General features: G+C 50.1%; 1 protein-coding gene across 1 annotated transcript in view; it reads right to left on the reverse strand.

The window, feature by feature from the left end:
* The window catches only part of ATG16L2 (autophagy related 16 like 2), a 74,485-nt gene that overhangs the window by 38,058 nt on the left and 10,010 nt on the right, over window positions 1–26,417 (reverse strand). Inside the window, exons 2-5 of the mRNA XM_015410460.1 lie at window positions 22,415–22,502; window positions 10,883–11,006; window positions 9,388–9,461; window positions 1,276–1,518 (exon numbers count right to left, since the gene is read on the reverse strand). Of these exons, the coding sequence (XP_015265946.1) occupies window positions 1,276–1,518; window positions 9,388–9,461; window positions 10,883–11,006; window positions 22,415–22,502 (529 nt within the window). The remainder of the gene's footprint in view (window positions 1–1,275; window positions 1,519–9,387; window positions 9,462–10,882; window positions 11,007–22,414; window positions 22,503–26,417) is intronic.

The following is a 26,417-nucleotide window of genomic DNA, read 5'->3' on the forward strand; positions in this document are numbered from 1 at the left end:
CTTCACTACCCAAAGGAGTCTCAGAGCGAACTCCTTTCCCTTCCCCTCCCCACAACAGACACCCTGTGAGGTAGGTGGGGCTGAGAGAGCTCTTGACAGAAACTGCTCTTTTTCAAGAACAGCTCTTATCAGAACTACGGCTTGCCCAAGGTCATCCAGCCAGGTGCAAGTGGAGGAGTGGGGAATCAAACCCGGTTCTCCCAGATTAGAGTCCGCGCACTTAACCACTACAGCAAACGAAGGCAAGACAAGCAAGTATGAAGATGGAACGTTATAGTTGGAACACTATGTCTGGGGCAGGGATGCTCTGTCTTCTTGGTGCTTTGGGGGTCCACAGTGGGAGGGCTTCTGAAGTTCTGGCTCTGCTAGTGGACCTCTTTATGGAACCTGGGTTTTGGCCACTGTGTGACACAGAGTGTTGGACTGGATAGGCCATTGGCCTGATCCAACATGGCTTCTCTCTTATGTTCTTATGTCTGGGGCAGTGATGCTCTGTCTTGGAGATGTCAGGGATTGAACCTGGGACCCTCTGCATGCCAAGCAGAGGCTCTTCCACTGAGCTATGGTCCCTCTCCATGGCTCTCCAGGGTCTCAGGCCGAGGTCTTCCACATCACCTTCTACCTGGTCCTCCTTCTACCTGGTACTTTCAAACTGGAGATGCCAGGGATCAAACCTGGGACCCTCTGCATGCCAAGCAGAGGCTCTACCTCTGAGCCACTGAGCTCTTTCCCATCACCTCCCGCCTGGTCTTTTTAAACTGGGGATGCCGGGAATTGAACCTGGGACCTTCGGCATGCCAAGCAGATGAACTATCTCTGAGCCACTGAGGTCTTTCACATCATCTACGGCCTGGTCCTTTCTAACTGGAGATGCCGGGGATTGAACCTGGGACCTTCTGCATGACAAGCAGATGCACTACCTCTGAGCCACTGAGGTCTTTCACATCACCTCCTGCCTGGTCCTTTCTAACTGGAGATGCCTGGGATTGAACCTGGTACTTTCTGCATGCTAAGCAGTGGCTCTACCACTGAGATATGTCTCCTCTTCATGGCTCTCCAAAGCTTCTCCAGGCAGAGGTTTTTCGCGTCACCTCCTGCCTGGTCCTTCCTAACTGGAGATGCCGGGGATTGAACCTGGGACCTTCTGCATGCCAAGCAGAGGCTCTACCACTGAGCCACAGCCTTTGCTACACACACTTTCTCAACCCCCCCACTTCTGCTCCTTCCCCCCCCCAGCCCTGCCTTTCCCCTCTGTGCTGGGGGGGGGTCGCTCACCTCTCATTCTTCTCATTCCGATGCTCGGCAGCCTCCACCTTCATCCGCATGATGCTTTTGAGAAGCTCCAGGCCCCTCTCTGCCGCCCAGCGGAACTCCAGGTCTTGGCGCCGGTAGCGCTCGCGCAAGGCATCGCACTCGGCCTTCACGGCGGCGTTCTTGCGGCTCAGCTCTTCCACCTGGTCCTTCAGCTGCCGACGCGTGGCCTCCATCTCGAAAAACTGTCCGCTCACGGAAGCCAACCTGAAGCGGGTCAACGAAGAATTTTACTCTCTCTGCCGCTCCATTTGTTATTTATTCATTTATTATTCATTCATTAAAATTTAAACTCTCAGAGCAACTGAAATAAGATCAGTAGAGCAAGTCCAAAAAATGATCCAAAAAAACCTGGAAACCTATGTGCGTACAGTGCTTACAAAAATAGTTTAATTTAAAGTGACAGTGTGAAAATCCAGAGTGCTAAATTAACATTTCATGAGGTAAGTACAAAAATAAATAAATTGATGAGATGTTAACGATGATCTCCAGGATGTTCAACCGTTTCGATAGTAATCTTCTTCCAAACAAAGATGAAGAGCAGAGGTCATTTCGGGGGGGAACGCGGGGGAACGCAGTTCCCCCGGGTGAGGTGCAGGGGGCGGGGCACATGACGAAGCCCCGCCCCCTGCTTCCGGCAGCCCCGCTTCCAGCCCTCATTCAACCAGGAGGAGGCAGGAGAAGAGGGAGGGTAAGTTGCTCCCTCCCCGCCTCTCCCCACCCCTGCCTGCCTGGGGCCAGGGAGGGCCTTCGTGGGGCTTCCTTGCACTCCCGCTGGCCTTGCAGGTCCACCGCCAGGCCCCTGATGTCAGGGGGTGTGGCATATGCTAATGAGTTATGCTAATAAGTTCCCCTAGCTCTTTTTCTACAAAATGACCCCTGATGAAGAGTATGCAACGTCTCTCGTCAATGCCTCAACTGGTACATATCAATTAAGTCTCACTGAAGTGTCATGACATCATTGTGTAAGGTTCCAAATGATTCTTAGAAGGGCAAAAATGCTGTAACTCGGTATGCTATCAGCAGCCAGTGCAATGCCTTCAGCACAGGCTGGATGTGCTCCCGGACTGGGAGTCCCATCAACAGCCTGGCCGCGGCTTTTTGCCCCAGCTGCAGCTTCCGGATTTGAGAGAAGGGCAGCCCCATGTAGAGAGCCCCATGCATTTATTTACCGGACACGTTTTATCGGCCGCTTCTCCGCTTTGCAAAACTCAAAGCTGGCTTAACAGTGAAATTGAAACAATTGTCAAAACGAAACCAAGCATAAAAGACCACAGTTCAAAATATCAGCTAGGGCTGCCAGCAGTCTTCCCTCTAAGCTGAGTTAGTGTGAGCTAGCTCGCAGTTTTTTAGCCTCCAGCTCATGCGTTTTTGTCTTCGCTCAGGAAGGATGGGGCTCCAGAGCAAACTAATGTATACAGTCGCCAAATCGCTCACTCACAACTTTAATGCCAATAGTTCACAAAGTAGAATTTTTGCTCACAAGATTCCACAGCTTAGAGGGAACACTGGCTGCCAGTAAATAAAAATTAAAATGAGTCATAGAATCACAGCGCTGGAAGGGACCTACGGGGTCATCTAGTCCAACCCCCTGCACAAGGCAGGAAATTCACCAATACCTCCCCCTCCACACACACACCCAGTGACCCCCTGCTCCATGCCCAGAAGTCGGATACAATCCTAAATAAGATCCTCTTCAACTGCCTCCAAAAATCAAAAAGTGAGGGGGGGAGGTTGTTTGCTAATCACAGGGCTGCTACCGAAAAGGCCCTCTCATGTAAGCTTCTTTAGTTGATGGCATGGTCGTCTCTTCCTGTGATCTTAATTCCTGAGCAGGAAAGTACAGGAGAAGATGGCCCTTCGGATACCTTGGTCCAAGGCTGTGTAGGGCTTTCAAGGTCAAAACCAAAACGTTGAATCCGGCCAGTTTGGGTGTGGTGGTTAGGAGTGTGGACTGTAAGCTGGGAGAACCAGGTTTGATTCCCCACTCCTCCACATGTAGCCAGCTGGGTGATCATGGGTCCGTCACAAGTTCTCTCAGGTCTGTCCTCTCAAGGGCAGTCCTCGAAAGAGCTCTCTCAGCCCCACCTACCTCACAGGGTGTCTGTTGTGGGGAGGGGACGGGAAAGGAGATTGTAAACCACGCTGAGACTCCTTTGGGTAGTGGAGGGCGGGGTATAATTCCAATCTCTTCTTTGGGTCCCTTCCTCGAACGCAATGACCTGGTGTCAGTGATCCATGCAATGGTCACCTCGAGACTGGATTACTGTAATGCTCTCTACATGGGGCTGCCCTTGTCCCAAATTCGGAACCTGCAGCTAGTGCAGAATGCGGCAGCCAGGCTGTTGTTGGGTCTCCCTATGAGGGAACACACCCAGCCCACGCTAAGAGCACTGCACTGGCTACCTATAGCGTACCAAATTCGGTTCAAGGTGCTGATACTTACCTTTAAAGCCCTTGATGGCCTATGTATCTAAAGGACCGCCTTTCCCCATACGTTCCCCAGTGAGCACTGCGATCGGGCACTCAAAATCTCCCGGTCCTCCCAGGCCCCAGAGAAGCCAGGCTTGCAGCTGCCAGGGCCTTTTCGGTGGCAGCTCCACACTGGTGGAATGAGCTCCCGGAAGACGTCAGGGCCCTGCGGGACCTTTTACAGTTCCGCAGGGCCTGTAAGACGGAGCTCTTCCACCAGGTGTTCAATTAAGGAGCCGCCTGTAACCATCTGAGGCCCTGGCCCCAATACCATCAATATTATTAATAACATAATAACACCAGTGAATAGCTTGTGTAACACAGACCACGCCTTAATGGGCTGACACGTTTAATATTACAAGGCACCTTTACACCCCCCTGGCTTAAGGCTGTAGAGGAGGAACTCCCTTATTTTGGCTTCACAAAACAATACCTGTGTTCCCTTGCCTATGACTAGGGGTCATTTGCTGCAGGAGCGCACAGGAGCGGAGGTCACCAGAAGTCACCATGGCTTTCAGGCATGCAAGCACACACACACACGCACACAAAATACTCCCCCCCCCCCCCAAAAAAAAGAATATGCCCAACACCCAAAGAAACGGTGTATGGAAGTCCCCCAATTTCCCCAAAGGTTTAGTCACATGGCTTCTATCTCTCTCCCTCTCTCACGCCCCTTGGCTTTTGCCCATAGTTATATTTCCAGTTTAAAACATTATGACGTCGCAGGGCTCTTTTTGTAGAAAAAACCCAGCAGGAACTCATTAGCATTATAGGCCATACCCAACAGCAGGGACTCATTAAGCATATTAGGCCACACCCATGACAGCACAGCTCATTAGCATATTAGGCCACACACCCCGTGTTGCCAGAAGTGTGGTCATCCAGCCACACCCACCTTTTGTTTTTTATTCTGTTTACCTTGTTTGTCATCAAAACCCAGGACTTTTTTGTAGCAGGAACTCCTTTGCATGTTAGGCCACACACCCCTAATGTAGCCAATCCTGATGAGTTCCTGCTGCTGGGTGTGGCCTATTATGCTAATGAGTTCCTGCTGGGCGTGGCCAACTTGGGAGCCAGCCGGAACTCCGTTCCTGTGCGTTCCTGCCCAAAAATAGCCCTGATTGATGTGTAATATTCCCCATTAGAAAACCTTTTCCAACATCATAGAAACATAGAGTTGGAAGGGGCCATACAGACCACCTAGTCCAACCCCCTGCCCAATGCAGGACCAGCCTAAAGCATCCCTGACAAATATCCATCCAGCCTCTTCTTGAAAGCTGCCAGTGAAGGGGAGCCAACCACCTCCCCAGGCGGCTGATTCCACCTTTGAACCACTCTGACCCTGAAAAAGTGGTTCCTAATGTCCAGCCGATACCTTCCTGCACATAATTTGAACCCGTTGCTTCGGGTCCTCTCCTCTGCCGCCAACTGGGACAGCTCCTTGCCCTCCTCCAAATGACAGCCTTTCAGATATTTAAAGAGAGCAATCATGTCCCCCCCTCAATCTCCTCTTCTCCAAACGAAACGTTCCCAGGGCCCTTAGCCTTTCCTCACAGGGCTCTTTGTAAGAACAATTCCAGCAAGTTAATAAACACAACCCGCTCTTTAGTTTTAAAACCAGCCCAAGTAATTCTTTTGCCATTTCAATGAAGCTCGGGTTTCTTCCTTAACCCTGCTGACGTAGACAGAACATCTCAAAATCGTGACAAGCCAACTTTAACGTCGACGAGATTTAAAAGAAGCCGTTTCCCCCCCCTAATCACAAAAGAACCGAAGACGACGTTCAACCAAACTGCCCAAGTCCTGACCTAACCCTGGAGAAAGGAGATCTTATAAATGTTTTAAGCAAAACAGAGGAGCCGGAATTATCCAGTGAGGAGTATGTTTCATATGCCCATGATGTATTTGCACTCTAAATACTGGCTGCAGCACGTGGACATTTTCTTTGTCAACAACATCCAAGGTGACCAATGGGTACTCCTTGTTATGTGGCGCTCCCATTTTGGCAGACAGAAGAGCCACATTCAAATCCAAGAGCACCTTAAAGACTAATACAGTTTTCAGGGTATAAGCTTTTAACAGTCAGAGCTCCCTTCATCAGATATTAGATGGATCCGATGGAGGGTACTTATACCTCCCAATAATCTTGTTGTTCTCTAGGGTACTACACAACTCGAATGTGGCTCTCCTACTGCAGACTGACAGAATCACAGAGTTGGAAGGGGCCCTACAGGCCATCTAGTCCAACCCCCTGCTCAATGCAGGCTCACCCTAGAGCAGAGGTGTCAAACATACGGGCTTGGGGGCCGGATCAGGCCCCCGGTGAGCTTCTATCAGGCCCGCAGTGGAACTGGCCATCTCCTGCTTCTTCTTCCAGTTCTGCTGCTGTTGCATCATCGTAGGTTTGCCGCTTACAGATACACACCTGAATGGCACACTGAAGATTGCAACAGCACAGACATTTGGATGCAGTAATTCAGAGCAAGAGGTGTCAGTTACCAGACACTGTTAAATAAACTTAGGCCCCGATCACACGGAGGATTTGCCGCGGGAGAGCGACGAGTGCATGGCGGATTATCCGGGCGCGATCACACCGCAACATCTGGGAAGTGGTGCGCACCCGTGGCAAACCTGTGGCATACCGCCGAAAATGTGGGATTAAAAACTACCTGCTCGGAGGTACTAGCAACCAGTTTGCCACGGGCTGCCTCCGGAGTCCCTCGGTGTGATCGCGCCGTCTGCGGCTTTTCCCTCCGGCCCCTCGTTGATGCGTAGGCGCGGAGGGAAGGAACCGTAGCATGCCACCGACGCGTGGGATCGCGTTATGGTGGCTGTAATTGCAGCGGTGCAAAAAGCCCCCCCCCCCACGTTATCCAGCTGGTGTAAGGTAAAGTTAAAGGTTCCCTTGCTTGAAAGCCAGTCGAATCCGACTCTAGGGTTGCGGTGCTCATCTCCGTTTCAAAGCCGAAGAGCCAGCGCTGTCCAAAGACATTTCCGTGGTCATGTGGCTGGCATGACTAAACACCAAGGCGCACAGAACGCTGTTACCTTCCCACCAAAGTGGTACCTATTTATCTACTTGCAATTTCTTGCTTTCGGACTGCTAGGATGGCAGGAGCTGGAACTAGAGACGGGAGCTCACTCTGTCATGCGGCGCACTCGGGTCTCGAACTGCTGAACTACCGACCTTCCACAGTCTGCAGTTCAGCGTCTTAACCACTTAACCGGGGCAAAAATATCGCAACAGTGCTAATGTGTTAAGCATGATTTTAAGTTTAAAAAAACCCCTTTGTGTTTGTGTCCTTTATAAAGTTTATATCTTCGCTACCTGGCATTACATTTTATGACACACACGGCCCGGCCCAACAAGGTCTCGTTTATTTCAGATCCAGCCCTCCGAAGAAATGAGTTCGACACCCCTGAACTAGGGCATCCCTGATAAATGTTCATCCAGATGCTACTGGAAGACTGCCCAGGAGGGGGAGCTCACCACCTCCCGAGTAGCCATTGGCCTGATCCAACACTGGCTTCTCTTATGTTCTTATGAGCAGGGAGGAAAGGGCAGGAATTTCCGATGCAAGCGTAGTCTCATTCAAGAGGGGAATGGCAGCTGTCCCTCCGCCTGACAATAAAAGACCATGGGGTTTTGTTAATTTGATCTCTTGCTGAAGGGGAATAAATCAACAGGGCAGAACTACTAGCAGCTGCAAGGGAATTTCTAGGTACCACGTCCCCCTGGCATCCAGGACGTGTCGAGCTCTGCTGAAGCGGATGGAGTGTTGAACCAAGATCCACAGGCCCAGCTTCCAATTCTCAGTCAGTCAAGAAGCTCAGTGGGTGATTGTGAACCAGTCATTCTCTCTTTCCACCTAACCTACCTCACAGGGCTGTTGTGAGAATATAATGAGGAAGAGAGAACCGTGTATCCTGCTCTAAGCTCCCTGGAGGAAGGGACGGACGGATAAAAATCTACCAGATAGATACCAAAGAGAAAGAGATTCCCCAGACCACAATTCTGCCCTGTCACCTTCTCCCCACCTCGTGGTGCAGAACGCTGAAAGAGCTAGAACTTCGAGCTGCCAGACAATCTTAGGATCTCCTGGCTATTCTACACACAATGCCATACGATAATTAATTAATTACCTTCTCCCCAATCCAAGACCCTGAGAAGAAGACTAAACCACTGACCAGTGTTCCCGCTAAGCTGAGTTAGTGTGAGCTAGCACACCGTTTTTTAGCCTCTGGCTCACACATTTTTGTCTTCGCTCAGGAAGGATGGCTCCAGAGCAAACTAATTTATGCAGCAGCCAAATTGCTCGCTCACAACTTTAATGCCAGTAGTTCACGAAGCAGAGTTTTTGCTCACAGACTCCACAGCTTAGAGGGAGCATTGCCACTGACCCTTCAGGAGGCCTTCAGGAGGCCTCTTAATCCTCCTAGAATCCAGCTGCTTTTCTTTTTTTCTCTTTTTTTTATCATAAGGTTTATCAGTTTTGCATAATGATATCACAACTTACACATACATCTCTTCTATACATTTGACTCTAGATGTCCCATACCTTATTGATCCAATTGTATAAACGAGCCCATCTGACATAAAAAATATTGTCATCCTTCCCTTGAAGTATTAAGCTTAATTTGTCCATTTCTGCTATTTCTAACACCTTGTAAACTACTTCTTCCCCGGTGGGATGGTCTTCTTGCTTCCAGTATTTAGCCAATAATATTCTAGCAGTTGTTAGAACATAAATTAACATATATTTATCATTCTTCTTATAGCAATCTGGGATTATATTCAATAAAGCTATTTCAGGAGATAAAACCAAATTTATATTCATAATTTCTAATATTAATTTCTGTATCATCTTCCAGTAGTTATATACTCTATCACATCGCCACCACATGTGGAAAAAAGTTCCCACATTTATTTTACATTTCCAACAATTTTTGGATATTGACTAGTTACATTTTACTAACCTATCCGGCGACCAATACCAATGAAGGAATACTTTATAGATGTTTTCTTTATAATTAATAGCACTCATATACTTTAAGGATTTCCAAGTCTCTGCCATTTATCTATATTCATACAATAGCCTATATCTTTCATCCAAGACACCATTATTGAGTTCACGGTTTCATCTTACATGCATTCTTCTAACAAAAAAGTTAAAGTTTCTGCACCAATTTATAATTTGTTGACAACCAAATCATCTAGTTGCGTCTTGGAGAATCCAGCTGCTTTTCAATCGCCACATGTGGGGATTGCTTTTCTGCTGTGCTGCACTACTGCTGTCAGCCAGCAGGTGGCACTGTAGCACTCAGCTCAGCAAGGATCAGGTGACTACATGGGGCCAATCCAGTTCCACCTGGTCTTATAAAACTGATCAAATCTACCATGGATCCTCAGTCTGGACAACTGGATCTTCCCCAGCTTGGACATTTGAGCACCTACAGGCCTCAGACCAGGCACAGCCCCCCGATGAGCACGTAGGCTTCGATCCAACGTGCAAGATTTGCGGTTGCAGATAACTGTGCATCTGAGGGACCCCCAGATGAACCCTGGAGGATCCGCCACCCATCGGCACGCGTGAGAAACAGTACCTGTTGCTCTGTTCCGCCAGGGCGGTTTTCTTTGCCTTGAGGATCGTGTTCCGTTCCATCATCTCGCAGGTCAGCTAAAGAGAAAGAGAGAGAAAGAGAGGTTCTTCACCCATTCTGCACCGCTGCTTACCCGGCAAAGAGGACTGAGGCACAATGACAAATGCGACAGTCTTGAAACAAAGCCGAAAATAACTCATTTTTCTTTTTACGTAAGAACATAAGAGAAGCCCATGTTGGGTCGGGCCCATGGCCCATCCAGTCCAACACTCTGTGTCACACAGTGGCCAAAAATACCAGGGGCCATCAGGAGGTCCAGCAGCGGGCCAGGACTCCAAAAGTCCTCCCACTGTTGCCTCCCCAAGCACTAAGAAGACGGAACATCCCTGCCCCCAGACATAAGAACATAAGAGAATCCATGTTGGATCAGGCCCATGGCCCATCCAGTCCAACACTCTGTGACACACAGTGGCCAAAACACAGGGGCCATCAGGAGGTCCACTAGTGGGGCCAGAACTCCAGAAGCCCTCCCACTGTGGCCCCCCCAAGCACCAAGAAGACAGATCATCCCTTGCCCCAGGCTTAAGAACATAAGAGAAGCCGTGTTGGGTCAGGCCAATGGCCCATCCAGTCCAACCCTCTGTGTCCCACAGTGGCCAAAACCCAGGGGCCACCAGGAGGTCCACCAGTGAAGCCAGAACTCCAGAAGCCCTCCCACTCTTGCCCCCCCCAAGCACCAAGAGTACAGAACATAACTGTCCCATGTTGGAATGAACATAAGAACATAAGAGAAGCCAGTGTTCGATCAGGCCAATGACCCCTCCACTCCAACACTCTGTGTCACACAGTGGCCAAAAATACCAGGTGCCATCAGGAGGTCCGGCAGTGGGGCCAGAACTCCAAAAGTCCTCCCACTGTTGCCTCCCCAAGCACTAAGAAGACGGAGCATCCCTGCCCCCAGACATAAGAATATAAGAGAATCCATGCTGGATCAGGCCAATGGCCCCTCCACTCCAACACTCTGTGTCACACAGTGGCCAAAAATACCAGGTGCCATCAGGAGGTCCGGCAGTGGGGCCAGAACTCCAGAAGCCCTCCCACTGTGGCCCCCCCAAGCACCAAGAAAACAGAGCATCACTGTCCCATGTTGGAATGAACATAAGAGAACATAAGAGAACATAAGAGAAGCTAGTGTTGGATCAGGCCAATGGCTCCTCCAGTCCAAGACTTTGCGTCACACAGTGGCCAAAAATACCAGGGGCCATCAGGAGGTCCAGCAGTGGGGCCAGGACACTAGAAGGCCTTCCACTGTTCATAAAACAAGACACCTGCAGAGGTGCTGAATCAGATGAAAAATCACCTTATGGATTCATTCACTGCAGAGAAAGAGTGGAGAAATGCACCTCTCCCAGGGTCTTTTGCCTGCTCTGCAGTTCCCAAAACGTCCCCGATGGATGTCCCCCTACTCCCACGGAGCCCAAAGAGCGATTCTCCTTACTTCCTCATTGATCCGTTGCAACTCCACAATGTGCTCCTCGTAGCTCCTTTTCAGGCACTCCAGCATTTGGGCTGAGTCCAGGACTTCACCCCCCACGGAGTCTGCGGGCTCCTCTGGGACTGACCTATGAGCAAATCGGGAAAAAACGGAGGTAGAGATCAGAAAGCTTCTGAGAGCTGGGAGAGTCACGCTGACTTCCAGTTTGGGGCTCACGTGGGACCGACCAGGGACTGGAGTTTCCTCCACGTTCCTGTATTGGTTCTGGATCACATCTGCATTTTGCATAATTGCCCCCTTAGAACATCAGAAGAGCCCTGCTGGGTCAGACCACTGAGGATCCACCTAGTCCAGCATCCTGTCTCACAGTGTGGCCAACCAGTTCCCCTGGAGGGCCAACAACAGGGCAGAGAGGCCGAGGCCTTCCCCTGATAAGATCATCAGAAGGAGGAGAAGAGGAAGAAGAGGAAGACGAGGAGGAAGAGGAAGAAGAGGAAGAGGAGGAGGAGGAAGAAGAGGAGGAGGAGAAGGAAGAAGAAGATGAGGAGGAAGAAGAAGAGGAGGAGGAAGAGGAGAAAGAAGAGGAAGATGAGGAAGAGGAGGAGGAGGTGGAGATTGGATTTATACCCTCCCTTCACTTGGAGTCTCAGAGCGGCTTACAAACTCCTTTCCCTTCCCCTCCCCACAACAGACACCCTGTGAGGTGGGGGGAGCCTGAGAGAAATCTGACACAAACTGCTCTTTTTCAAGGACAGCTGTGCCAGAGCTTGTGACTCACCCAAGGTCCATCTGCTGGATCAGACCAGTGAGGGTCCATCTAGCCCAGCCTCCCGTCTTACACAGTGGCCAGCCAGTTCCTCTGGAGGGCCAGCAACAGGGCAGAGAGGCCGAGGCCTTCCCCTGATAGGAACCTCTGAAGAGCCCTGCTGGGTCAGACCAGTGAGGGTCCCTCTAGTCCAGCCTCCTGCCTATCACACAGGGGCCAACCAGTTCCTCTGGAGGGCCAGCAACAGGGCAGAGAGGCCAAGGCCTTCCCCTGAGAAGAACCTCAGAAGAGCCCTGCTGGGTCAGACCAGTGAGGGTCCACCTAGTCCAGCCTCCTGTCTCACACAGGGGCCAACCAGTTCCTCTGGAGGGCCGGCAACAGGGCAGAGAGGCCAAGGCCTTCCCCTGATAAGAACCTCAGAAGAGCCCTGCTGGGTCAGACCAGTGAGGGTCCACCTAGTCCAGCCTCCTGTCTCACACAGGGGCCAACCAGTTCCTCTGGAGGGCCAACAACAGGGCAGAGAGGCCAAGGCTTTCCCCTGATAAGAACCCAAGAAGAGCCCTGCTGGATCAGACTACTGAGGGTCCATCCAGTCCAGCCTCCCGTCTCACACAGGGGCCAACCAGTTCCTCTAGAGGGCCAACAACAGGGCAGAGAGGATGTTGCCTCCTACCTCTGGGACCCCTTCCCTGATATTCCCCACATTCCATGGCCCCTTGTCCGTGCTGCTGTCCCACCCATAACATCATATAAGCCAAATGTGACCCAAGACACAGAAACATGGAGCTGGAAGGGACCCCAACCCCCTGCACGAGACAGGAAATTCACAGCTACCTCCCCTACAAACACACACACACACACACACACACACACACAGTGATGCCGGCTCTCTGCCCAGAGGAAGGCAAACCCCCTCCAATCTGGGTCAACGTGTACTTTCCAAAGCGGGCACTAGTCCATGAAAGGTTACGCTAGGATAAAAATTTGTTAGTCTTCACAGTGGCACAAGGCTGTTGATTTTTTTTGGTAAAAAAAAAGGAGAACTCATTCTGGGGGGAGGTAGAGAAAGGAGGGGGGAGAGTGAGAGAGAGAGAGAGAGGTTCAGACCCTTGGTCCATCAGGGTCAGTATTTTCTAATCACTCAGACTGGAAGAAGAAGAAGAGGAGGAAGAGGAAGAAGAGGAGGAGGAGGAAGAGGAGGAAGAAGAGGAAGAAGAGGAGGAGGAAGAGGAAGAAGAGAAAGAGGAGGAGGAGGAGATGATGATTGGATTAATACCCCGCCCTTCACTTGGGAGTCTCAGAGCGGCTTAGAAATTCCTTTCTATTCCCCTCCCCACAACAGACACCCTGTGAGGCGGGTGGGGCTGAAAGAGCTTTTTCCAGAGCTGTCCTTGAGGGAACAGCTCTGACCGCAACTATGGCTTGCCCAAGGTCATCCAGCAGCTGCAAGTGGAGGAGTGGGGAATCAAACCCGCTTCTCCCAGATTAGAGTCCGCGCACTTTACCACAACACCAAAGGCAGAGGTCTTTCACATCACCTACCACCTGGTCTTCTTAACGGGAGATGCTGGGGATTGAACCTGGGACCTTCTGCACACCAAGCAGATGCTCTAACATTGAGCTACAGCCCCTCCCCAACACATGAAATTGCCTTACACTGAATTAGATCATCAGTCCACCCAGGTCGGTATTGTCTGCTCAAACTGGCAGCAGCTCTCCAGGGTCTCGGGCGGAGGTCTTTCCCATCACCTCCTGCCTGGTCCTTTTTAACTGGAGATGCTGGGGATTGAACCTGGGACCTCCTGCATGCCAAGCAGAGGCTCTGCCACTGAGCCACGGACTCTCTCCATTGGTCTCCAGGGTCTCAGGCAGAGGTCTTTCGCATCACCTCCTGCCTGGTCCTTTTCACTGGAGAGGCCGGGGATTGAACCTGGGACCTTCTGCATGCCAAGCAGGCGCTCTGCCCCTGAGCCACGGCCCCTTCCATGGCCCGGCAGGCTACCAACAGGTCTCAGCAAGCCAGGGAGGGGCAGCAGAGGGAGACAGACGCGGAGCAAGAGAGGAAAGAGCTGCGCTTGCAGTTTGCAACCAAAAGAAGTTCAGGGATTGTGACACACACGGATGGTGTCAGGAAAGTCTGGGGACTCACACATGCCTTGTCGAATCTTTCCACACGTCTCCAGCGATCTCACCTTCTGGGTTTGTTTTGGAGGAAAGCAGGCCGGGCTCCAGGGTTGAGTGCACCATGCGAGACAGGCCAACTGCTCTGGGTGCCTGTACCTACGGAACGTGGTCCGGTCTACCCTTCAGGAGAGTTTGGAGGCTGCCGCTAGTGCAGGACGCTGTGGGTAGACTACTGGACGGGGCCAGCTTTTGGGAACATGGGACCCCGATTTTACAGCAATTACGCTGCTGGCTGCTGATCCACTCCCAAGCCCAAATCTGGTACTGGTTTTGACCTTGACAACCCTACATGGCTTGGGACAATAAGAAGAGAAGCCAATGTTGGATCAGGCCAATGGCCCATCCAGTCCAACACTCTGTCATACAGTGGCCAAAAATACCATCAGGTGGTCCAGCAGTGGGGCCAGTAGGACACTAGAAGCCCTCCCACTGTTGACCCCCCCCAAGCACCAAGAATACAGAGCCTCACTTGCCCCAGACTGAGAGTTCCTATCTATACCTTGTGGCTAATAGCCCCTGATGGACCTCTGCTCCATATTCTTATCCAATTCCCTCTTGAAGCCGCCCATGCTTGTAGCCGCCGCCACCTCCTGTGGCAGTGAATTCCATGCGTGAATCCCTCTTTGGGTGAAGAAGGACTTCCTTTTCTCCGTTCTAACCCGACCGCTCAGCAATTTCATGGAGTGCCCACGAGTTTTTGCATTGTGAGAAAGGGAAAAAAGTACCTCTTTCTCTACCTGCTCTTTCCCATGCATAATCTTATAAACCTTGATCATGTCACCCCTCAGTGGCCGTCGTTTCTACAACCTAAGAGCCCCAAGCGCTGTAACCAGGGGCAGATGAACCATGAAGCAGACTGAGCACAGGCTCAGGGCACCAGGGCCAAAGGGGGCACCACAAAGCTGGGGAAAGGGTGAAAAGCTTCATTTGTACAGTATATTGTGTTATATGAATAAATTTTTGTATCGCTGCCACTTGCATTGTATAGCTGGTCAGACAGGTCAACAACTAAAATGGACTGGGTCAGTGTGGAAAGGAGGGGGGCACCAAGATTGGTCAGTACTTAGGGAACCAGTGAGCCTTCATCCGCCCCTGGCTTTAACCTTTCTTCATAGGGAAGGTGTTCCAACCCAGTCTGCTGTAGTGGTTAAGTGCGCGGACTCTAATCTGGGAGAACCAGGTTTGATTCCCCACTACTCCACTTGCACCTGGCTGGATGGCCTTAGGCAAGCCATAGTTCTGATAAGAGCTGTTCTTGAGAAAAAGCAGTTTCTGACAAGAGCTCTCTCAGCCCCACCTGCCTCAGAGGGTGCCTGTTGTGGGGAGGGGAAGGGAAAGGAGTTTGTGAGCCGCTCTGAGATTCCTTCGGGTACTGAAAGGCAGGGTATAAATCCAATGTCTTCTCCTTCTTCTTCTACCTCACAGGGTGGCTGTTGTGGGGAGGGGAAGGGAAAGGAGTTTGTAAGCCGCTCTGAGACTCCTTCGGGTAGTGAAGGGCGGGGTATAAATCCAATCTCTTCTTCTTCTTCTTTTACCTCACAGGGTGTCTGTTGTGGGGAAGGGAAGAGAAAGGAGTTTGTGAGCCGCTCTGAGACCCCTTTGGGTAGTGAAGGGCGGGGTAGAAATCCAATCTCTTCTTCTTTTACCTCACAGGGTGTCTGTTGTGGGGAAGGGAAGAGAAAGGAGTTTGTGAGCCGCTCTGAGACCCCTTTGGGTAGTGAAGGGCGGGGTAGAAATCCAATCTCTTCTTCTTCTTTTACCTCACAGGGTGCCTGTTGTGGGGAGGGGAAGGGAAAGGAGTTTGTGAGCCGCTCTGAGATTCCTTTGGGGAGTGAAGGGCAGGGTATAAATCCAATCTCTTCTTCTTTTACCTCACAGGGTGCCTGTTGTGGGGAGGGGAAGGGAAAGGAGTTTGTAAGCCGCTCTGAGACACCTTCAGGTAGTGAAGGGCAGGGTATAAATCCAATCTCTTCTTCTTCTTCTTCTTCTTCTTCTTCTTTATCATTCCAGTTTCACATCCTTATGGAGGCATGAAACTCAGGGGCCACCCAAGGCCATGGGGAATCTAAAAGGGACCCTGGCATGCCTCAAACCATGAAGAAGGCTGTGAAATGCAAGAGCACAGGCTTCCAAGGGACACAGTGAAGTCCTTTGATAGTCAGGGGGAGACAAAACCCCTGCCCAGAATCAATTTACACCATGATGCATGCGGCCGCATGTTTCTACAGCTCTACAACAAACCGGAATCAGCCTGCTCGGCTCACAAAGCTCGGGGGAATAAATATCTAATGCCTTCATTGTGTCGCAGTTGAAGAGCTGTAGAAATATGCGGCCGCATGCATCATGGTGTAAATTGATTCTGGGCAGGGGTTTTGTCTCCCCCTGACTATCAAAGGACTTCACTCACAAATGGCATCAGTTACAGATGGTTAATCCCAGAATGTGTCATTTTCAAACTTCACGATAAAAAAGAAAAGCTTGACTCTGTTCTTAAGGCACGTGATTTTCTGTGAACACAGCTCAGGGAACCAGCTGAGGACGAGAAAGAAGAAGAAGAAAGCAAATCTGACGGCGAGTTAGGCTCGGGATCTTCGGACGAGGACTCACCCTCTGAAAAGGGGGCGGCTGCCCCCAAAAGTTCATACAAATTGAGGATTAAAAAAGAGAAGAATAAATAGTGGCTGAAGGACTCTGATTTGTGCCTGAAAACTCTGAAATAATTTTGGGATGCTCGGGGGGGTTTCTTTAAGCAGTTAAATGAATAGTTAAAAGATAATTAACCTTGCATAACCGACTATGTTCATTGTTTTATTAGCTTTTTAAAGTAACATTGAGTTAAGCTGATGTATTGATCTCCTACTCTTGGGTTTTTAGTTATTAGTGGGTCTTTTTTCTTTCTCCTTAGATGTAGTTCCCCTTCCCATATTTTCGGTTGTAGTTTGTAGTGTGTAAAAAATCAATAAAAAATTCCCCTTAGGGGATCTAAAAAGAAGAAGAACTGGCTCCAAGCATGTGAACCAGACAGCTATACAATATTCAAGACCCAGGGCCAATCAGAGATCAAGTACAGGCCCGCCAAAGTAACGGGCCATAATTCCCAGGAGAAAGACAACACCAGGCACTCAAGGTTAAAACCTTGGGTTGGTACCAATGTTCCCTCTAAGCTGTGCAGTCTTGTGAACAAAAATTCTACTTTGTGAGCTGCTGGCATTAAAGCTGTGAGCAAGTGATTTGGCTGCTGCATAACTTAGTTTGCTCTGGAGCCGCCCTTCCTGAGCTAAGACAAAAATGTGTGAGCCGGAGGCTAAAAAACTGTGAGCTAGCTCACACTAACTCAGCTTAGAGGGAACACTGGTTGGTACCACTGGACCGGACAGGTTAACATCTACTGGATACTACCTACCTCCATGAATAACCATCTACCTCTAAGGAATGACCATCTTGTTTAAATTTGAGCTCTTTATTTGTATTATTCATTGTTTTTTACTGTTTTAATCGCGTTTTTATGTATGGGCATATCTTGCCCTCTTGTAAGCCGCCCTGAGCCCGTTCGCGGGGAGGGCGGGATATAAATACAAAAATAAATAAATAAAAATAAAAGTTTGGGTTACATAGATTAGAAAAGCACTGAAGACACAGCAAAAACAAAAGTCAACATTCCAGAGTCACCCCCTCACTCCCATGGCAGCTAGAGGCCTAGCTGACAGCCACCTCTGGATTGGGAAATTCCTGGAGGCTGGGGGGGCACAGAATTTGGGGAGAGGAGGGAGCTCAGCAAAGATGCGATGCCAGAAAAGAATCCGCCCTCTGGAGTCACCATGTTCTGTCGCCCGGAGATCAGCTGTAACTCCAGGAGACATCAGGACCCACCCGGAGGTTGCAACAAATGGGAGACTCTCAGAAAGAAAAACTAAACAGAATTATATACCCTGAAAAAGTACTATGGAATTTTTGTGATTATGTTATCATATCTGGCTATACGTATATTCAGGAAGGAAACTGAGGCTGCGGGTGCACACACTAAATCAGGGGTGTCAAACATGTGGCCCGGGGGCCAGATCAGGCCCCCGGAGGGCTTCTATCAGGCCCGCAGTGGAACTGGCTGTCTTCTGCTTCTTCTTCCAGTTCTGCTGCTGCTGCGTCATCGTAGGTTTGCAGCTTACAGATACACACCTGAATGGCACACTCAAGATCGCAACAGCACAGACATTTCGATGCCATAATTCAGAGCCAGGGGTGTCCGTTATCAGACACTGTTAAATAAACAAAATGTTGCCAGAGTGCTAATGTTTTAAGCATGATTTTATTTTAAGTAAAAAAAACAACACCTTTGTGTTTGTGTCCTTTATAAAGTTTATGTCTCTGCTAGCTGGTGTTACATTGTATGACACACGTGGCCCGGCCCAACAAGGCCTCATTTATGTCAGATCCGACCCTCGTAACAAATGAGTTTGACACCCCTGCTCTAAATAATCCACTTTTAATGCACTTTCCAAATGAACATAAGAACATAATGTTGGATCAGGCCAAAGGCCCATCCAGCCCAACACTCTGTATCACACGGTGGCCAGAAATACCAGGTGCCATCAGGAGTCCACCAGTGGGGCCAGGACATTAGAAGCCCTCCCACTGTTGACCCCCCCCCAAGCACCAAGAAGACAGAGCATCACTTGCCCCAGAGCCCCTATCTATACCTTGTGGCTAATAGCCACTGATGGACCTCTGCTCCATATGCTTATCTAATTCCCTTTTGAAGCCGTCCATGCTTGTAGCCGCCACCACCTCCTGTGGCAGTTAATTCCATGTGTTAATCACTCTTTGGGTGAAGAAGTACTTCCTTTTATCCATTCTAACCCGACCGCTCAGCAATTTCATGGAGTGCCCACGAGTTCTTGTATTGTGAGGAAGGGAGAAAAGTACCTCTTTCTCTACCTGCTCTTTCCCATGCATAATCTTATAAACCTCGATCATGTCACCCCTCAGTCCTCAGTGGATTTTGCAAGTTCACACAGGTAAAAACGTGGATTGAAAGTGGATTATTGAGCGTGTGTAACCACAGCTTGATGCAAGGTCATATTTACATTCTCAATCATTTCATGTATGTATAGTGAGAGGTACCCTACAGACCTTTAAGGCATTATACTTTAGATCTTTGCGCTTGCAAGAATTTTGAATGGATGTTTGGTGAGCGAATGATGCTGCTTATAAAGATTTAACTTTGACATTGTTACTGTTATAGAATAGTTTTGCATACTGTATCTTGTTATAGGAAGAATGGAAATGTAGGACAGAATTCTGTTCTGGCCAGTGTTACCTCTAAGCTGAGTCAGTGTGAGCTATCTCACAGTTGTTTAGCCTCCGGCACACACATTTTTGTCTTAGCTCGGAGAGGAGGGCTCCAGAGCAAACTAATTTACGCCGTAGCCAAATCGCTCGCTCACAATTTTAATGCCAGGAGCTCACAGAGTAGAATTTTTGCTCACAAGACTGCACAGCTTAGAGGGAACACTGGTTCCGGCTTTGGAAAAGTTTGTGAAGGAAACGGAACCGTAGGTTCGCAGGCTCCGTTAGACGGAACAGGGGTGTCCGTCTACTGTCCCCTTTATGAAAGAATATACGGCCAAGTCTCGTCGAATTTAGAAGTCTGTGAAGGAGACGTTAAAAGAATTAGTTTCTAACAGGACGACGCACTTTGACTCCGTTTGAGAACTCACGTGTTGACTGACTTACTGAAGATCATATTACGTACTACGGACATATGACATAAATTTGATATGAGAGACTATGTAACGAATTTGTAAAGATAGCAATTTTTCATAGTAATTTTTCATGGTATATGATCTGTTGGAGAGGCTGAGGTGGGGGCAGAGGCGTAAATCTCGACTGTTATGCAGAGAAGTTCATCAAGAAAGGGGGAGAAGTGTTCTTCTCGTTAGAAACACTGTGGTGGAGCGGTTAAGAGTATCGGGCTAGAATCTGGGAGATCCAGGTTCGAATGTCCACTCCGTCTCTAGTTCGGTGTAGCAGTGAGGAGCGCAGACTCTAATCTGGGAGAACCGGGTTCGATTCCCCACTCCTCCACATGCAGCTGCTGGTGTGACCTTGGGTCAATCACAAGTTCTCTCAGAGCTGTCCTCTCAAGAGCAGTCCTCTCTTAGCCCCACCTACCTCCCAGGGTGTCTGTTTTGGAAAGAGGAAGGGAGAGGAGATTGTAAGCTGCTCTGAGACTCTGAGTGAAGGGTGGGGTATAAATCCAATCTTCTCGCTCTGAGACATCTTTGGGTAGTGAAGGGTGGGGTACAAAACCAACTTCTTCTTCTTCTTCTTCTGCCATGGAAGCCTGCTGGGTGACCTTGGACAGGTCACACTCTCAGCCTAACCTACCTCACAGGGTTGTTGTGGGGATAAACACAGACAGGGAGGATGAAGCCCCCCCCCCGGTCCCCGTCGGGGCGAGCGGCGAGTACAAATGAAGTCAGTAAAAATAAATCTTGCATACAGACTTTATTTTAAATGGTTTTTTGCTGGCACTTTTTAACGTTTGCCACCTTGGAGGCCCCATTTGTGTGGCTTAGAGACGTTTTAAAGAAATAAAACGTCAGTTTGGTGTAGTGGTTAAGTGCGTGGACTCTAATCTGGGAGAACCGGGTTTGATTCCCCTACTCCTCCACTTGCACCTGCTGATGTGACCTTGGGTCACTCACAAGCTCTGGCACAGGTTGTTCTAGAACTCTCTGCATTTGATATCTGCCGGTTTGGTGTCGTGGTTAGGAGCGGGGACTCTAACCTGGGAGAACTGAGTTTGATTTCCCACGCCTCCACTTGCAGCCAGCTGGGTGACCTTGGGTCAGTTACAAGTTCTCTCAGAATTGTTCTCTCAGGAGCAGTCCTCGAAGGAGCTCTCTCAGCCCCACCGACCTCACAGGGTGTCTGTTGTGGGGAGGGGAAGGGAAAGGAGATGGTAAGCCGCTCTGAGATTCCTTCAGGTACTGAAGGGCGGGGTATGAATCCAATCTCCTCCTCCTCCTCCTCCTCCTCCTCCTCTTCTTCTTCTTCTTCTTCTTCAGTTGAACTCTAATTCCAGGGGATCCCCAGGGCCCGCCTGGAGGCTGCCACCCATAACCGGGCGTCATCTCAGCCCCTGCAAGAAGCACCCTTTCACTGCCCCAACAGGGGGAATTAAATGCATTTTTCATCTCTGCACTGAGTGGCCAAGAACACTCCCAGAAACAGAAGGACAGGCACTGCTGAGACGGCTGACTCAGCAGCCGTGGGAGGGGCTGCTTTCTGGAACGACCCCCCTGCCCCCCCGCCCCACCACTGCCGGGAAGGAGAGCGGCTCTGCGTGAGCAGTCAAGGGTGGCGTTAACAGAAGAAAGCCCCGATTGTAAGGCGCAGGGCGTGGGGCACAGCCTCTCCTATTCAGAGGACTTTGGTACTGCGGAGTGCCAGGGCACGTTGCCCGGGTGCCGGTTTCCCGAGCACGGTTCCCGCACGCTCAAAAATGGAAGGGGAGAGGGGTCCCCCCCCCGCCATGCTCCCTCTAAGCCAAGGGTGTCCAACTCATTTGTTACGAGGGCCGGATCTGACATAAATGAGACCTTGTCGGGCCGGGCTGTGTGTGTGTCATAAAAGGTAACGCCAGGTAGCGGAGATATCAGCTTTATAAAGGACACAAACACAAAGGGTTGTGTTTTTTTTTAACTTAAAATAAAAACATGCTTAAAACATCAGCACTCTTGCAAAGTCCAACCCCCTGTACTCTGCAGGAGCATAGCCGAAAGATAGCCCTACATACCTACAACATACCCGAAAGATGGTAATCCAGCCTCCGCTTGAAAACGTCCAGCGAAGGAGCAGCCACCACCTCCAGAGGCAGACTATTCAACCACTCAACCACTCTTACAGTTAGGAAGGTTCTCCTGATATTTAGCCAGTAACGACTCCCTTGTCATTTCCACCCATTAGACCTAGTCTTACAATCCGGAGCAAGAGAGCATAGATCTGCTCCATCTTCTACGTGACAGCCCTTCAAATACTTGGAAGACTGCAGTCATGTCCCCTCTAAGCCTTCTCTTTCCCAGGCTAAACAGACCCAACTCTTTCAGCCTTTCCTCATAAGACTTGGATTCCAACCGTGTCACCATCCTGGTTGCCCTCTTGAGTGTGCTGTTCGGGTGTGTTATCTGTAAGCTGCAAACCTACGATGACACGGCAGCGGCAGCAGAACTGGAAGAAGAAGCAGGAGACACCCAGTTCCACTGCGGGCTTGATAGAAGACCTCCAGGGGGGCCTCATCCGGCCCTCGGGCCACATATTTGACACCCCTGGTCTAAGCTGTGGAGTCTTGTGAGCAAAGATTCTACTCTGTGAGCTGTGGGCATTAAAGTCATGAGCAGGCGGTTTGGCTGCTCCATCAATTAGTTTGCTCTGGAGCCCATCCTTCCTAAGACAAACAGGTGTGAGCCGGAGGCTAAAAAACAGTGAGCTAGCTCACACTAACTCAGCTTAGAGGGAACACTGGTTCCCCTGCACCTGCTACACCACAAGGTCAGACTGGGGGGGGGGATCTGAGGGGTCGGTACCTGGCGGGAAGTTCCATCCGGAGAGCCAACGATTCCGCGCGGAGCTTGCGGGCGCCCAGCATGAAGGATTTTTCCAGGAGTTTGTTATCTGCAAGAAGGGGGGAGGAAAGGAGGCTGAGAAAAGAAAGATCAAGCCGATGAAGGATCTTTTCGCCCTCCCCTCTGTAGACGTCGTTGGGCATGTGGGCCTACCCGTGGGAGGGGCCACAGCTCAGTGGCAGAGCCTCTGCTTGGCATGCGGAAGGTCCCAGGTTGGCGTAGTGGTTAAGTGCGCAGACTCTACTCTGGGAGAACCGGGTTTGATTCCCCCACTCCTCCAGCTCAGGAAACGATCCATATACAAAAGAACCTCCTCAGGAAAGCTCCTCCATTAGCATGTTTCACAGCCTGGGGAACTCCTACAAGGTAATGACTCAGCCCTACCCCACCTTCCTGAGTAGATATAAATGACCTGCCTACCAATTTGCCTACCATGATTGAAGGTCAAAGAAGACGGGGACGGCAAAGGATGAGATGGTTAGACAGTGTCATAGATGCAACGAACATGAAATTGAGCCAACTTCAGAGGACGGCGGAAGACAGGAGGGCCTGGCGGGATCTGGTCCATGGGGTCGCGAAGAGTCGGACTCAACTGTGCGACTGAACAACAACAACAACAAACCATTTTTCTTCTTCTCACCTTGACACAGAGAGTACTCCATCTTTCTGTGTTATACCTCTGAGGATGACAGTCACAGCTGCTGGCAAAGCATCAGGACCTACAATGCCAAGACCACGGCCACACAGCCCGGGAAAAATCTGCAACAGCTAATGATTCTTGAAGCGTCGGAACACAAAACCCCGATAAAACCGTCAACTGCAAAGCAAACTCTGCCACGCCACAGCAATAAACACCAAACGGGAGGAGCCACCTTTTCCCTCACGCCAACCTCCAGGAAGAACTTTCCAACCTTTGTTTTCTGGTTGGAGGACCCTCCCCCCCACTCCAAATGTTGGGAGAAAGGGCAGATTCAAAACATTATCGTCGAGGGGTCCCCAACCTTTTTGAGCCGTCGGGCACCTTTGGAATTCTGACACGGGATGGTGGCCACAACCACAAAATGGCCACCGTGGGAGGCGACGCCAGACACAAAATGGCTGCCGCAGCTGTCCTTCGATCACACAGTGAAGATCCTTGTGCTGTGATGGCAGCTGCTGCGAAAGCAACATTTTTAAAATATATATACGTATATCTGCACAGCCAAGCAAATCTCTAACGGTCACTCAGGAGATTGACCTGGCCCCTCCTCACATTCTAAAAATGCTTGGCGGGCGCCACATTGGGGACCTCTGTAATACACCGAAGAGCCAACCCTGTGGGGGGGAAACAGGTGGGGTCAATTCTAGGACCAAATGGGTTCAAGCGTATAACCAAAGGTTATCACAGAAGAGGACAAGAATATAACACCATTACAAGATAGGAATCAAATATTCAGATACAAAATGCAGAACGCTTCTGTCTGGTGACGCTTAGAATGTCCACAGAGCTACCGGCATATAAAGCATTTCACATTTATTACCTCAGTACCTCTCACAACAGCCCTGCAATGTAGGATGATATTTTTATCCCCATATTGCTGATAGAAGGATTGAGGCATGGTGTCTTGCCGTAAGAACATCACAAGAGCCCTGCTGGATCAGACCAGAGAGGGTCCATCTAGTCCAGCATCCCGTCTCACACAGGGGCCAGCCAGTTCCTCTGGAGGGCCAGCAACAGGGCATGGAGGCCGAGGCCTTCCCCTGAGAAGAACCTCAGAAGAGCCCTGCTGGATCAGACCAGTGAGGGTCCATCTAGTCCAGTATCTTGTCTCACACAGTGGCCAGTCAGTTCCTCTGGAGGTCCAGCAACAGGGCATAGAGGCCGAGGCCTTCCCCTGAGAAGAACCTCAGAAGAGCCACAGATCTTCTTGAAGTCCTCTGCTACTGGAATCCTGTTCTATTACACCTCATTTTTATCCCACAGCATCTATGTCTCATCCTTACTACAACCCTGTGAGGTAGGCTAGGCCGAGCAACAGAATAAAGGTCCCGAGCTCTCGAAGGCTCCTTCCTGGTAAATAAAGGGAGGGGTGTGAAGATCAATTCCCATAATAGCACTATAGGTCTCGTGACAGTCTAGATAGGTAGGCAGACGTAGACACAGATATAAAGCAAATTTTTAAATCACTTCTTATCCTATGAAGAGGAAATGGAGTTTAGGTAATCCGGGAGAAGAAAGAACTGCCCCTTGCTGTGGAAAAGCACCGTGAGAAAGGGGCATTCCAGTGACATCAGCTGTGTTTGGTGCCAAGGTGATTTATTACTCCTTCCGATAAAAGGCACCGCAGGAAGATCAAACAAAATTAAATTGGAATACCTGTTGTCAGATAGGAATCATCATACATCAAGACAGGTGGCTAGGTTCTGCGCCCAGGTATATAAGGAACGCAGAAAGCGAAGCAAATAGACCATCTCTCTACCTTTTAACGAAAATGACTTTAAACTGACTTTTTAAATGGTTTAAAAGGTTTGAACAGTAGTTTCACTTCTTTCCTTTACATTCTATGCAACTTATAAGCTTTTGTGTTACTAAGGGTTTTTTCCTGGCTCACAACCAGCCAGGATACTGTCGGGAATTTTTCTTTTTGTCTTTCAAACTGATACGTACTGGTTGATGACTGTAATAACAAACTGAACGACCGAGGCACGGCGGATTCCAAACGCAAGGCCAGAATCGAGGGGGTTTCCTGCACGTCTAACCTCTGACAGGTAAAACAAAGGCTCTTTCAAGAGACAGGCCAAGATCCAGGAAGGGAATGTTTCTGGCCAGCCCTTCTCGGATGTGCTCTAACCGTTGGCCCGGATCCCATGTCTCGAATTCCAGTCGCGGCAGCATTTCCCTACGGCGCAAGACGACTTCTACTGACGCACCGGAGTAAAACATCCACTGTTGGCAAAACGGCTTGCTTGAAAGTTATTCGTGTTAATACCTCTTGCATTATGTAAGTGTGCGATTTCTTAAGAGACCCTGGATTAAGGAGGCCGCTTTTGAAAGAGCTGTAAGAGGACTCACCTCCTGTAGAGATACTGGGCTACAAGGAGGTTTCTTCCAGCTGCCGAGGTGGTGGAGTCGATGGAGTCTCGCCAGGGCGACGATGTGGGGGGAAAAACGTGAAGCAAATTTTGAACTCTTCACTGATCCCTTTGGAGAGATTTATGTAAGATTCCAGCACTACCCAGGGCAGAGTAGATGGTGGGGTTTGGGCAGGCAGAATTTGTGTAGGTCCTGCTGTTTCCCAGATGGCCTCCTTTGGAAGTGTACCACAACACTCACCTCTTCAGTTTTTTCCAGGACAGTTGCAGGAAGGCCATAAGAACACCAGAAGAGCCCTGCTGGGTCAGACCAGAGAAGATCCATCTAGTTCAGCCTCCCGTCTCACACAGGGGCCAGCCAGTTCCCCTGGAGGGCCAACAATGGGGAATAGAGACCGAGGCCTTCCCCTGATAAGAACACCAGAAGAGCCCTGCTGGATCAGACCAGGGGGGATTCGTCTAGTCCAGCCTCCCGTCTCACACAGTGGTCAACCAGTTCATCTGGAGGGCCAGCAACAGGGAAGAGAGGCCAAGGCCTTCCCCTGATAAGAACCTCAGAAGAGCCCTGCTGGATCAGACCAGGGAGGGTCCATCCAGTCCAGCATCCTGCCTCAGACAGTGGCCGACCAGTTCCACTGAAGGGGCAACAACAGGGCAGAGAGGCCGAGGCCTTCCCCTGATAGGAACCTCAGAAGAGCCCTGCTGGATCAGACCAGTGAGGGTCCACCTAGTCCAGCCTCCTGTCTCACACAGGGGCCAGCCAGTTCCTCTGGAGGGCCAACAACAGGGCAGAGAGGCCAAGGCCTTCCCCTGATAAGGACCTCAGAAGAGCCCTGCTAGGTCAGACCAGTGAGGGTCCACCTAGTCCAGCATCCTGTCTCACACAGGGGCC

The sequence above is a fragment of the Gekko japonicus genome, unplaced genomic scaffold (genome assembly GCF_001447785.1).
Source record: "Gekko japonicus isolate JY-2015 unplaced genomic scaffold, Gekko_japonicus_V1.1 scaffold2086, whole genome shotgun sequence".
In the NCBI taxonomy this organism is placed as follows: domain Eukaryota; kingdom Metazoa; phylum Chordata; class Lepidosauria; order Squamata; family Gekkonidae; genus Gekko; species Gekko japonicus.